General features: G+C 36.1%; 1 protein-coding gene across 1 annotated transcript in view; it reads left to right on the top strand.

Annotated features, from left to right (window-relative positions):
- Positions 1-3,470, top strand: part of LOC135716445 (PP2C-like domain-containing protein CG9801) — an 82,536-nt gene extending 79,066 nt beyond the window's left edge. Inside the window, exon 2 of the mRNA XM_065238976.1 lies at positions 1,362-3,470. Within this exon, the coding sequence (XP_065095048.1) occupies positions 1,362-2,230 (869 nt within the window). The 3' untranslated portion in view covers positions 2,231-3,470. The remainder of the gene's footprint in view (positions 1-1,361) is intronic.
- The last annotated feature ends 9,431 nt before the right edge of the window (positions 3,471-12,901 follow it).

Genomic DNA, 12,901 nt, shown 5'->3' with positions numbered 1-12,901 from the left:
CAACCCCAATATGTTACCGAAAGACGTAATCATACGTAAAAAAACCTATGTCGCTAAGCAAGCACTGTAGCTGATATGTTTACTCCAAAAGATTCGAAGTGACACCATAGCAAAAGCTTCCAGACCAATTTACCAAAGAAGAATGCTAAGGTGAAACGGTTGTCGGGAAAAAAAAACTTTCTATTTTAGAGTCCTTTTTCACGGTCCCTTCTTACAATGAATGCAAGGTGTTTTTGTGTTTATGCTGTCCCATCGGTAGAGTTGACGTTTAAAAATTTTTGTATCAAAACACGCCAAAAATCGAGGATCCTCGCAATTGTCCCATGAGTGTGTGGGAACAAGACTGTACCTCCACTTGTCTCAGGCCGAGGAGCTAACCCCGCTGTCAAACATGAGATCGGAGTGGTAAACAACAGTCATCACTCCTGAGCTCACTCCGATACTGGTAGACACACTACCAGTCTACGGTAGCATAGTGGTAGAGCGCCCGTCTCGCGTACTAGGAGGTGTGGCTTCGATTTCCACCTGTAGGCAGTGGATTTTTTCACCATTTTCGCAACATATCTCATCACATAAATACATATTCTTGCCTTCTAGTATCGTTTCATAACCAAAAATCAGAAATATCCCGTTTTTCAATTACTAATCTATTATTTTTTGTTCAATATACTCTCCTCTTCCCACCCATGAGAGTGCGGAATATGTTTGAAACGATGAGTGATGATCCCCTGGAGAAGTTAATGCTTTTTGGCATGATATAACCGATTAAAAATAATTGTTTTTTCAGTTCGTTAATCGAACACCACTAGATGAATTTCACATCCACCGTCATTGTCAAATATAATGGCCGTTTGTAATTGAATAAGACAATTTTAAACGAACCGGGGCTAATCACAAATGACGTCCTCACGGTAACTGAAAAAATGCGAGTGCCCCTCTTAAGTGACGTTATAGCCTTTCGGTACAACTAAGTACACAGCGAATGAGAACGACCCAAATTTGAGTTCTCACTCATAATCGCCAAAAGTGCGGGAGCTCAGCGATGAGTAAATTTGTCTCATGGTTTTCTGTAGAAAACCTCAAAAATCTGCTGGAAAAAGAAGAAAATTGACGAAAGTTTTACTCAGTCTGTGAGTAGTACCAATAGACTGATTGAATCCAATCTTCATTTTTCTCATATTCTGGAATTTTTTCCTGGAAAAACATGTGCCAAATTTACTCATCGCTGAGTTCTTGAACTTTATGTGATTTATGAGTTAACTAAACTCAAAATTTGGGTCGTTCGCATTCGCCGTGTAGGTGTACGAGAAAGACAAAAAGGAGTATCAATTTAATTGATTGGTATTGAATTTTCTTTGCAGGTTCACATGATGTTAACTCAATGCGTGACATGCGTGACGCTTTGGGAGCGCTAGGTCCTGTTAATGGTGAAAACCCAGAAATGAGTAATCTTACGCTTTCAATGACCGATATAGATAAAGATGACATTGTGTTCCTTACATCAGATGGTATAAGTGATAATTTTGATCCAGTTGTTGGAAAGTTTGCGGAACCGTTGATACATAAAATACAGCCTCTTGTGCCCTCACAACCAAGCCAATCTCGTTTAGCACCCAAAAGACAAAATAAAAGTGCATCTAATATTATGACCAGAAGACAAGAATTAACAGAGCCACTTGCTAGAATAGCATCATCAACAAAAAAATCTGTAAATCTCTTAAATTCAGCATCACAAAAACGCACTGTGTCAACAGATCCATCAGTTGACGGAGCAAATCGAGCATACACGAGATCAAAGACATTCATTGAACCTAGGCCGCGAAAAAATAATCAATCAACAAGAATGTCTACATTGCCGTTAGTGAGTGGTGCACAGAGACATCAGTTAACAATGTTACGGATGGCTGACATACTCATGTATGGAATCAATGGAACTCTAAGACCGTGTACTACTGCCAAACAGCTATGTCAACTATTAATTGACTTTGTAACCTGTATTACGTCTGCTAAGAGAAAGTTGTTAGAACAACGTGAGCTCTATTATAAAATCATTATTGGCAAGGACGGTCTTCAGAAAGAGGTAGAATACACGAAACACCAACAAAAGATGGCCCGTAAGCGAATGATGGAGGGAAGTACATTTTCTTCACTCCCTGGAAAGCTGGATCATGCAACGGTTGTAGCATATACCGTTGGTGTAGAGCACTCTTATACCGAAACAAACTTGTAGTGAAGTGAATCCGTAAAAGGAACATTGACGAATATTCATCCCAATAAACAATTTGAGCTGGTTAAACAATTTTTTAGTCGGAGAAGCATATTTTTGCCTGAATGAGCTCTTATTCAGCATTCAATAATAGTTTGGATGTTTAGATACTCTTGGGCAACTAGGTCATAATTATTCGAAAAAAAAAATGATTAATACTAATAATATATCTTTAACTTTAACTTAGTTTAAGCAGTTTTAAGTTTTGTACAGTAACAAATCCGAAATTCAAAATGGTTCCTTAGTCCGTTAGATCTCTTTTTTTAGATTACATGTATAAATGACGTATTTTATTTTAGTTACAGCACATTATACATTCCATCTTGAACCCATATCAAATTTTAGCTCAGAGAAAGTCAGGGTTTTTATTTTTTTATCGATTTCCGTCATAGTTATTGATCGGTTAATAGTCCTCAAGCGCGTGTTGTGCCTAAAAACTGCACGGTAAGAAAAAAGTACCCAACGGCCAGTTCACTTGTGCCTAATTTTGACTAGTTTGTCTCCTTTTCTCCTTCTAATGTTGTCAAAAACTGAGGAGCAAAACCACCCAACAGGGGCAGTAAAGTGTGGGAGGCCAACGTTGAGTATAATCATATTTACCTACTTTTCGGTACAACTAACTTACTTTTGCGTTGAAAGCTAGTGGAAAATTCCACGGCTTGCATCAAAACTACGAATTATAAAGTTTTCATATGCAAAACGTACTAATACTGAAGTACCTAGTCACGCCCAATTAATTTCAAATGCATCCGTTCGATATTTCACGTGTAAACAACAAACAAAAAGAAAACCATCAATTGTCCGAGTATATAGAGATTAGTGACGCTTAACGCATGCACACTAGCGTATAATATATCCGCTATAAATACATAACAAATCGCTGTCAAGGTCATACGCCAAGTAAAGTTGTTTATTGTTTTCCTCTGGCTAACCTAAAAAATGTATAAAATGAGATCGGTGAAAATGACCTTGACAGCGATTTGTTATGAATTTTTCTCGGATTTTCACTAACCACTCTCACATATCGCTATCGCACCAATAAAGCCGGACGTGAAAAGCTCTATAATTCCACTTTCACAAAATATTTGACAAAAGAGCCAAGGTGGATCAACAGACAAAGCAATCCCAAGGGTGTATTTCCACAGTGTACCACCAGTGCACAATGGGTTTTTTTTTTTGCAAAAAAGGCATTTAATTCAATATCTCAAAATGCCGCTGGAATGGATATTTATGCATCAAAAGTTTACTATTTTTTATTAGAAATCGAATACCAAGGTGGTTGTGCATGGCACGAATCATTTACGGATAGTTTGAGTCAAAATAAGGAATTTTACGCTAATTCTTAGTGTTTAAAATTGTGATATAGTCAATTACTAAGTGAAATGTCAATCGATTTAAATAAAACCAGTTTTATTTCAAATCTAAGATTGTCCCTCAAAATATTATGTATCATATTCAAAATAGGACTTAATATTTTTAAGGTTGAGTGGCAAGGTTGCAAATACTCATTTCTGCTAAAATAATGTTTTTTATAATTAATAAAATAAAGATGGTATGATGGCATGTTTTACTTGTAACTTACAAGAAAAGGTTAAAAAGTTTGCTTTTGAAACATAAAACCTGTAATTTTGCTTTCTATGAGTCACAATCAGCAATTTGCTGATCGCTGAGTGAGTGAGTGAGAGTGTGTGTGCAAAATAGCTGATTGTGACTGAAGTGAAATAAACAGGTTTAATATGTCAAACACATTCTTTGCAACCTCTTCTTGTATCCTACCAATTCAAAATATGATCATGACATCTAATTATTTCATTACAAAAAAAAAAAACATTGTTTTAGCTGAAATGAGTATTTGCAGCCTTGTTGAGCGGTATCATTTTCAGTAAAAATAATTAAAATATGTGAAAATGGTACATTTGGTTGAGTTTTTAGATGTATGCTCAATAAATCATACCTTTTCTAAAGGAAAAAAAAAAAAAAAACCATTTTCACATACCCAAAACAAAATACCCATAGAGCATTTCCAGCCCAAAACGCTAAAAAATATGTCAATTATGTCTAGACCCCCTCCGATTTGAATGAAACATTGGCCACATGTTCGCTGCTATCAATGGTTGCATTTTGGTTGGTTGATTTTTTTCAGTAATTGATTATATTTTTTTAAAATCATAACATGAAAACTATTGAGCTGATCAAAATGACATCTGAAAATAAATTTTAGGTAGTTAAATTATCTTCAAGAAAAAAATACACTTAAATAAAAAACTTAATAAATCAATATTAAAGAAAATACGTTGATTATCTCAAACCACCCCCCCCCCCCCGGCTTCAATCTTTATACTTTTTTAACAAGAAAACTGAAGAAATATTATAAAATTTGGTGAAGAGTTGAGGCTGGTAACTTGCTTAAAAAAACCTTATATTATTTTTATTTTTGTTGATTTTTAAAGTTTATGAAATCGCATATTTTTTAGTAAAATAATAATTTATTTGAGTTTTGCGCCTAGTTTTCAATAACTTTGCGGGTAATAACTTTTTTCCTAAGTCCAGTCGTTTTCAAGTTAATGCGAATTAATAATAATAGTAATAATAATTCTCAATATATATAACCATTTTCAAATGTTAGTCGTGATGTCCAGCAACGAGATGTTTTTTCCATGATTTTAAATTGAAAAACAAATAATTCATTCTCATATATGGTAATTGTCATACCTACCCGTTTCTATTTAAATGCAGCGGAAGAGAAACACGTTGATGTTGTCACATTAAAGATTTGTATTCTGCCCATAAAAGCATTACTGTCCCATATGAATAGGAAATCAAGCAAAGATGGGACAATTATGCGAGTATTGGCAGTATTGGTGAGATAAGAAAAAAATATTTATTTTTTCTACAACTCAAATTATTTGAATACATTGAATATTTTGGGTGTATCGTAGATAGAACTAGATAATATTTATACTGAAATTTGGTTGTTTGAAACTGGAATATAGCAATGATATTTTCGAGTTCCAGGAATTGGTTCCACTTTCTTAAAAATCGGATCAAATTCCTTGTCAGCCTTTTTTGTATTCTTCCGTAGAAACATAACAAAATGGAATTTTTGTTTGAAGATCCTCTTTACGGCTATTTGCCCAGTTGCTTAGTGTTCGTTATAGGGTGCTTGTATTTCCTAGCTAACCTTGCTCTGGTTGCCATTCTCTTAAGGGTACCTCCAATTGCATCACAAGGACCTTTGCCGTGTGAAGCTACAAAAAAATACCATTCAATTTCTACACTTGCTCTCGTTGCCATTCTCTTAAGGGTACCTCCAATTGCATACACAAGGACCTTTGCCGTGTGAAGTTGCAAAAAAATGCCATTAAATTTCTTTAAATCCACAAAGGCTAGCAAGTTTTTTAATGTTTTTGTATTGCGATGCTGCTCCATCTGACAAGAAAATACACTTTTGAACTGTTATTTGCGACTTTAAAAGTTCTAATTAACAACCGAACTGCTACTGTCGATGTCGATGATAGACGATGCTTGGGACTAGCAATCATCCTCAATGTGTAAAAACTGGTGATCTCGAACTAGGCAATACCAGCGCCGGCCGCACCCAAACGCAGGTCAAGAAAGGAATGGGTAGGAATGTGTTGACGTGACACTCGCTTTTAAGGAAGCCGAGAAATCCTCTGCACTTCCACGAGGAGTCACTGGGATGTTGGGTAAGAGAGTAGGGTTGCAGCAGGGTTCGTTTTGGTAAACGATAAGTTGAATTGATGTCCGAACGATAGGGAGGGGTTACTGTATAAATAAATAAAAAGGAATGATCTCAGCCAAATAACCAACAGCATCCGGCCTCCTAGTAAACTTTTTCGACCCATCGCAGGTATCTCCTTCAAACACAGACGTCAAAATTTCGGATCCATCTTGTCGATATATAATTAATAAAATATAACAAAATACAAACAACCTCGATTTCAGCCACTCAATTTCTATTAAATCAAGCTACATATAAATATTTTAATTGCATAGTATGATAAAACTCAACTTTGCTTATTTAATGAATCCACAATTTAAATAAAGAATCAATTTGCTAAATAATCGAGGTTATTTGAGCATACAAGAGCTATAAAAACAAGTATTCATGAATAATTCTTGAAATAGCAAGACAAAGGTAAAACAATTTAAAAACATTGACCTAAGTATGATGATATCCAATTGATTCTCTGGGTAATCCAAATTCTTAAAACCACAGATCATACTATACTATAATAAAATAAATGGTAAATAACAATGATATGCTATTTGATGCACCTTGTGGTCCTTCAGGATCTGCAGAACAACTATTTTATATAAATGAAAATTACAGTTACAATGATATAATGAGATTTTAAATATGTGAAATAAAAGTAATTTACTAGTCGTGCAATATATAAAAGAATGTAAAATAAACAAGTATTACAAAATACAAATAAGCTCGATTTTAGTTAACCTCCATTCATTCAACTGATTTCAACTTCTGATATTTTATTGGAACTGAAACAAACACTTTATTATGCACCATTGAATTTCTTAACGCAATATGAAATACTTTTAAAAATATTGGTTGACTTTAATAATGAATCAATTGTCAGAAAAATCAATGTTATTTGACAGTTAACAGTTTTCATGCAATTGTAATCATGCATTACAATGTTTTTGTATTTTCCTGAACGAAGGCTGATAAAAGTGAATCATTATAATATTAGTCTGAAAATGTTCCATCATCGAAGAGCTGAAAATAAACTTAAAGATTTAAATCAATAAATCCAGCCTAAAGGTAGGATTGACGAACACAGTAAGCTCGCTCATCACTCATATTCCCAATCTGATTACATAAGTTTTAACAAGTATACAAATAAATATATCAACAAGAAATGTTTTTTTAAAATTATAGTCACTTGGGCCATTCGTGACTTGTCCGGGGGTGAGATTTGAACTCGTGACTTTGGCGTGAGAGGTATGAATGCTAACCACTACGCTGGGGTCACCCCAACAACAAGTAATGTAATTTTCTCTCCTAAAAAAGGAAAAATAAAATGGTTAATTGCACTGTCATATAAACGTTAAACATACATTAGAGAAAATCAAATACTGTTACGTTGCTTCTTCCAGTTGTGTTTTATTCTTGTTTTAAATATTTATTATTGAATATATGTACAGGTAAACCTCGATATAACGTAACTGTCACTTTTGACTTCCATCGTCAATATCTCGCTAATAACAATTGAACCATACAAATTAATATTACCGATAACTGGGGGATTATCTCATCTGTCCAATGTTGTTATTACTTTACTTGTTTGAATGATCGTTTATGAAAAATCAGCGATGGAAATCAAAACTGACAGTTACGTTATATCGAGGTATACCTGTATAATAATAATATAATATGATTTAATGTGATTTATTCAAACCCAAAACTCCACGGTGGTGCCCTTTACACAAGAATAAACCTCTACGTTTATACCTGGAGACAAAAAAAGCTACGAAAAAGCGCTTATGCCTTCATTAAATTCTTCTTTTACGCGACGTTCGCTGATTCAATTTGGTCCTTACGTAAGACGGTAACAGAACCCATAAAACTTTCACATTTTTTTCAGCAACCGTGCCCCTTACTTCACTAAGTAAACTACGACTGACGCGACGTTTTCACCAGCGTACAAATATTGCACATCTTTTAAGCTATCTCAACCGAACTCTATTGCGTTTTAAAATGAATTTTTTCTTCTTGTTGAGCGGTATCATTTTCAGTAAAAATAATTAAAATATGTGAAAATGGTACATTTGGTTGAGTTTTTAGATGTATACTCAATAAATCATACCTTTTCTAAAGGAAAAAAAAAAAAACCATTTTCACATACCCAAAACAAAATACCCATAGAGCATTTCCAGCCCAAAACGCTAAAAAATATGTCAATTATGTCTAGACCCCCTCCGATTTGAATGAAACATTGGCCACATGTTCGCTGCTATCAATGGTTGCATTTTGGTTGGTTGATTTTTTTCAGTAATTGATTATATTTTTTTTAAAGCATTACATGAAAATTATTGAGCAGATCAATATGACATCTGAAAAGAAGTTGTAGGTAGTTAAATTATCTTTAAGGAAAAAATACATTTAAATAAAAAACTTAATAAATCAATATTAAAAAAAAAATACATTGATTATCTCAAACCACCCCCAAACCACAAGAAAACTGAAGAAATTATACAATTTGGTGAAGAGTTTAGGCTGGTAACTTGCTTAAAAAAACTTTATATAATTTTTATTTTTGTTGATTTTTAAAGTTTATGAAATCGCATATTTTTTAGTAAAATAATAATTTATTTGAGTTTTGCGCCTAGTTTTCAATAAATTTGCAGGTAATAACTTTTTTCCTAAGTTCAGTCGTTTTCAAGTTAATGCAAATTAATAATAAAAGTAATAATAATTTTCAATATATTATACCATTTTCAAATGTTAGTCGTCATGTCCAGCAACGAGATGTTTTTTTCCATGATTTTAAATTGAAAAACAAATAATTCATTCTCATATATGGTAACCTACACGTTTCTATTTAGATGCAGCGGAAGAGAAACACGTTGATGTTGTCACATTAAAGATTTGTATTCTGCCCATAAAAGCATAACTGTCCCATATGAATAGGAAATCAAGCAACTTTCACAATTTTTATCAACCGTGCCCCTTACTTCACTAAGTAAACTACGACTGACGCGACGTTTTCACCAGCGTACAAATATTGCACATCTTTTAAGCTATCTCAACCGAACTCTATTGCGTTTTAAAACGACTGTTTTCTCCTTCATATTTCACCTGACCGCCCTGATTATGCGTCAAACTACCGCTTCAAAACCACCAAATCACACAATCAAACACGACCCTTCATGACTACCGTCAGTCCTCATGGTCGTGTTAAGGATACATCAAAAACTAATCGGTCGAGTGCATGTTCGATTTTTTTTCCTTTATTTAACGTCGGTCTCTGTTCTGCAATCTAGAGCCAATCACCGACGGACATCGATTACCATCCATTGACGGCAACCGAATGTGCAGGAAGGCAGCTTCCACACCTGCGTAGGATATCGCACCCATTCACAACACACATGGGCCGGGACCAACGGCTTTACTTCCCTTCCAAAGGAAGACGTGACCAGAGATTTTTATGCCTCAGAAAAATCCTACCAACCTCGGCTGGGAATGAACCCAGACCCATTGAGGTGTTAGAAAGTAGTCATGCTTACCACTACACCACCGGCGCCGGCTGCATGTTCGATCACTACATTTATTTTCTTAACGAATCATGCTTCAAGATGAAAAAAAAGATCATAAGGGATTATTCGTAGACACATAACCATAAAAACCCGAGGAACATGCATCATGCGACCGAGGTCATCCCTCTGACAAATGGGAACGATGAAAATAAATCTCGATTACTCCCCCGAAGGGATACATCCGCTCACGTACACAATGCATCCGATCCCCAAATCATGCGCAACCGGCATCCACCCACGCATGCCAACCCCACCATCAGATAGGGGATATTTTCCCCTACCTGATAGTGGCGCCAGCACGCGCGGGCGAGCCATCAGCCACACCAAACCGACCATCAAACGCACTGCCCACAAAAGCAGACACGTCCCCTCGAAAATGCAATCGAGAAATGTTTGAGAAACAATCTTCAACTGGAACGTACTCACCAAATCAATATATCAGGGAGCGCATTCCCGATGCTTATTTTTCTCTAGTCATTTTTAAAAAAATTCCTCCTCCAGCGGTTCCAACCACACAATAACGAAATATCACTTTTCTTTTCCAAGTCACTCTTTGCACAAAAGCAATGCACATCGCAAAATTAATCACAGCTTCACCTTTGCATTTCTTGGATCCAGAAATTGATAAAATAAAACCCAGCAATGCTAAAAAAATTCACGCTACTCGAAATTTACCGATTCTATGGTGTTTAATTATTGTATAAATATTACCTGTGCATATCTGTTGACACCGAACTCATCCATGATTCTTTGTACAGACCAAGATATGGGGAATACGGATTACATTTGTATCTTTTCTTCTCGAGTGCATTCCGGATCCACGTATTTTCGTTCAGTTGGATCATCACTTCATCGTAATCCTTAGCCTTCCCTAATAAAAAGTAACCATAAACGAACGATAACCCAAATCATTGAACTATTCCACAAATGGTTTGGATGATACCCAGAACACGTCGTTAAGCAAATTAACCATACAATTTTTATTAGGGTTGGCGTTGAGGATTCCTTGGTCATCATCTTCCCAAAGGTCGAATATGTGTCGCTTAACCCCATCCATGATTTCTTTGAATTTTTGTTGAGGATAACACGCACTTCTCAGTCTCTTTGTCGTAATCGGTGATACATGGATACCCATGATGCCTTGGTTGAATATCTCAATATTATGGGACAAATTGACAACAGAATCTGCTGACGTAGTCGATGGGATGATATTCACAATGGATTCACTATCGATATCTATGGGTGCTATTGTGCGTACACCAATGGTAGAAGGTGGTTTCACATCTTGCGGCATTCCGTCATTCGAAGGCGTTTTGTTTGATGGCAAACGGTAAACTTGAAGACGACATCTACTACAAATTTTCGAAGAATTATCCCGAGGTATTTTACAACCAAAACATTTTAATTTTTCTATAACTTCATTTGAAATGTTTCTTGTTTCTGAACAACACTTCTTTGATTTAGGTAGAGATTTACACCACTTGAAATTGGTATCCTTGGCCAAAAAATAACCTGCTTTTTAACTTAAAACGCTAAAAGAGATGAACTGAATGGAACAGGTGAAGGACTTCCCAATATAAATGTAGCAGAATAATTAAAATGTTGACATTATACCTATCTTTATTAGGTACAATTGATTATATAGCAAACTTTTTTAAGTGTGAGTGTAAGAAGCGGGGTGCCTTTTTAAGTAGTTGTATCATATATACAGGTTTAATGTAATATTAGTTTACCAGTTTTGTATTTTTTGCCTTTGTTATGACATACACAATTCTAGCTAGGTATACTACTAAAGGTGATACGGTCAAAATTTGGTCAAGGGAAAACGCGTGTAAATCGGTGAAATCGTTTATTTAAAAAATCAAATTAAATTTCTTTTTCAAGTTCAATTAGTATAAAATTCAGGAAAAATATTCAGTTAGGCTTCCGCTTTTCCAAATCCGAATTGCCGGGCCTTACGCTTGACCCCTGCCATCAGATTTTGTACAGCCACCTTGTCCACCTTCTTCGCCGCAGAAAGCCAGTTTGCCTTGAACTGCTGCTCGCCCTTAGCAGTTTTTTTGGTCTTCTTTAGGTTCCGCTTGACAATAGCCCAGTATTTCTCAATTGGGCGGAGCTCTGGCGTGTTGGGAGGGTTCTTGTCCTTGGGAACCACCTGCACGTTGTTGGCGGCGTACCACTCCATGGCCTTTTTACCGTAATGGCAAGATGCCAAATCCGGCCAAAACAGTACGGAACAACCGTGTTTCTTCAGGAAAGGCAGCAGACGTTTATTCAAACACTCTTTCACGTAAATTTCTTGGTTGACAGTCCCGGAAGCTATGAAAATGCTGCTTTTCAAGCCACAGGTACAGATGGCTTGCCAAACCAGATATTTCTTTGCGAACTTTGACAGTTTCATGTGCTTGAAAACATCTGCTACCTTTCCCCTTCCTTTTGCCGTATAAAACTCCTGTCCCGGAAGCTGCTTGTAGTCGGCTTTGACGTAGGTTTCGTCGTCCATTACCACGCAGTCAAACTTCGTCAGCATCGTCGTGTACAGCCTCCGGGATCGCGCTTTGGCCGTCGTATTTTGTTTATCATCGCGATTTGGAGTCACTACCTTCTTGTAAGTCGATAGTCCGGCTCGTTTTTTGGCTCGATGCACGGTTGTAGACGATACACCCAGCTTATTTGCGGCATCTCGGAGAGAGAGGTTAGGGTTTCGCTTGAAACTACCGGCAACTCTCTTTGTCGTCTCAGCGGCTTCCGGTTTTCGATTTCCCCCCGATCCAGACTTCCTGGCTGTCGACAAACGTTCCCCAAACACTTTAATTACATTTGTAACGGTTGATTTGGCAACTTTTAGCGATTTTGCCAACTTTGCGTGCGAGTAGCTCGGATTTTCGCGATGCGCGAGCAAAATTTTGATACGCTGCTCTTCTTGCTTGGACGGCATTTTGACAACTGAAGAGTGAATTCCAAAATCAAAATAGGAGCAACATTCTACACACACACACACCTTCAAAATGAGGGGTGTTCAGGTTTTTTAAATGCAAAATTGAAAGAAATACGTCAAGTTGATATTGACCAAATTTTGACCGTATCACCCTTTAATAGAAGACTGAAAAATACACGTAGGGGGTTTGCTGATTATTTGGGTATATTGGAGAGTATTTACTTATAAACTCGTTTCGCTTCCGCTGCGGGTAACGTCTGACAGCTACCATATCTGAGAATGAATTTTTTGTTTTGTAATATACAATCATGGAAAAAACATCTCGCTGCTGCACATTACGACTAACATTTGTAAATTGTGTACAATATTGAAAATTATTATTAAGTTATTATTATTAT

This window comes from Ochlerotatus camptorhynchus, unplaced genomic scaffold, assembly GCF_037179485.1.
Source record: "Ochlerotatus camptorhynchus isolate MF236.1 unplaced genomic scaffold, CSIRO-AGI_Acam_v1.1 ptg001251l, whole genome shotgun sequence".
Lineage (NCBI taxonomy): Eukaryota > Metazoa > Arthropoda > Insecta > Diptera > Culicidae > Ochlerotatus > Ochlerotatus camptorhynchus.
The sequence above is the reverse complement of the archived record's forward strand: the minus strand, read 5'-3'. Positions and strand labels throughout refer to the sequence as shown.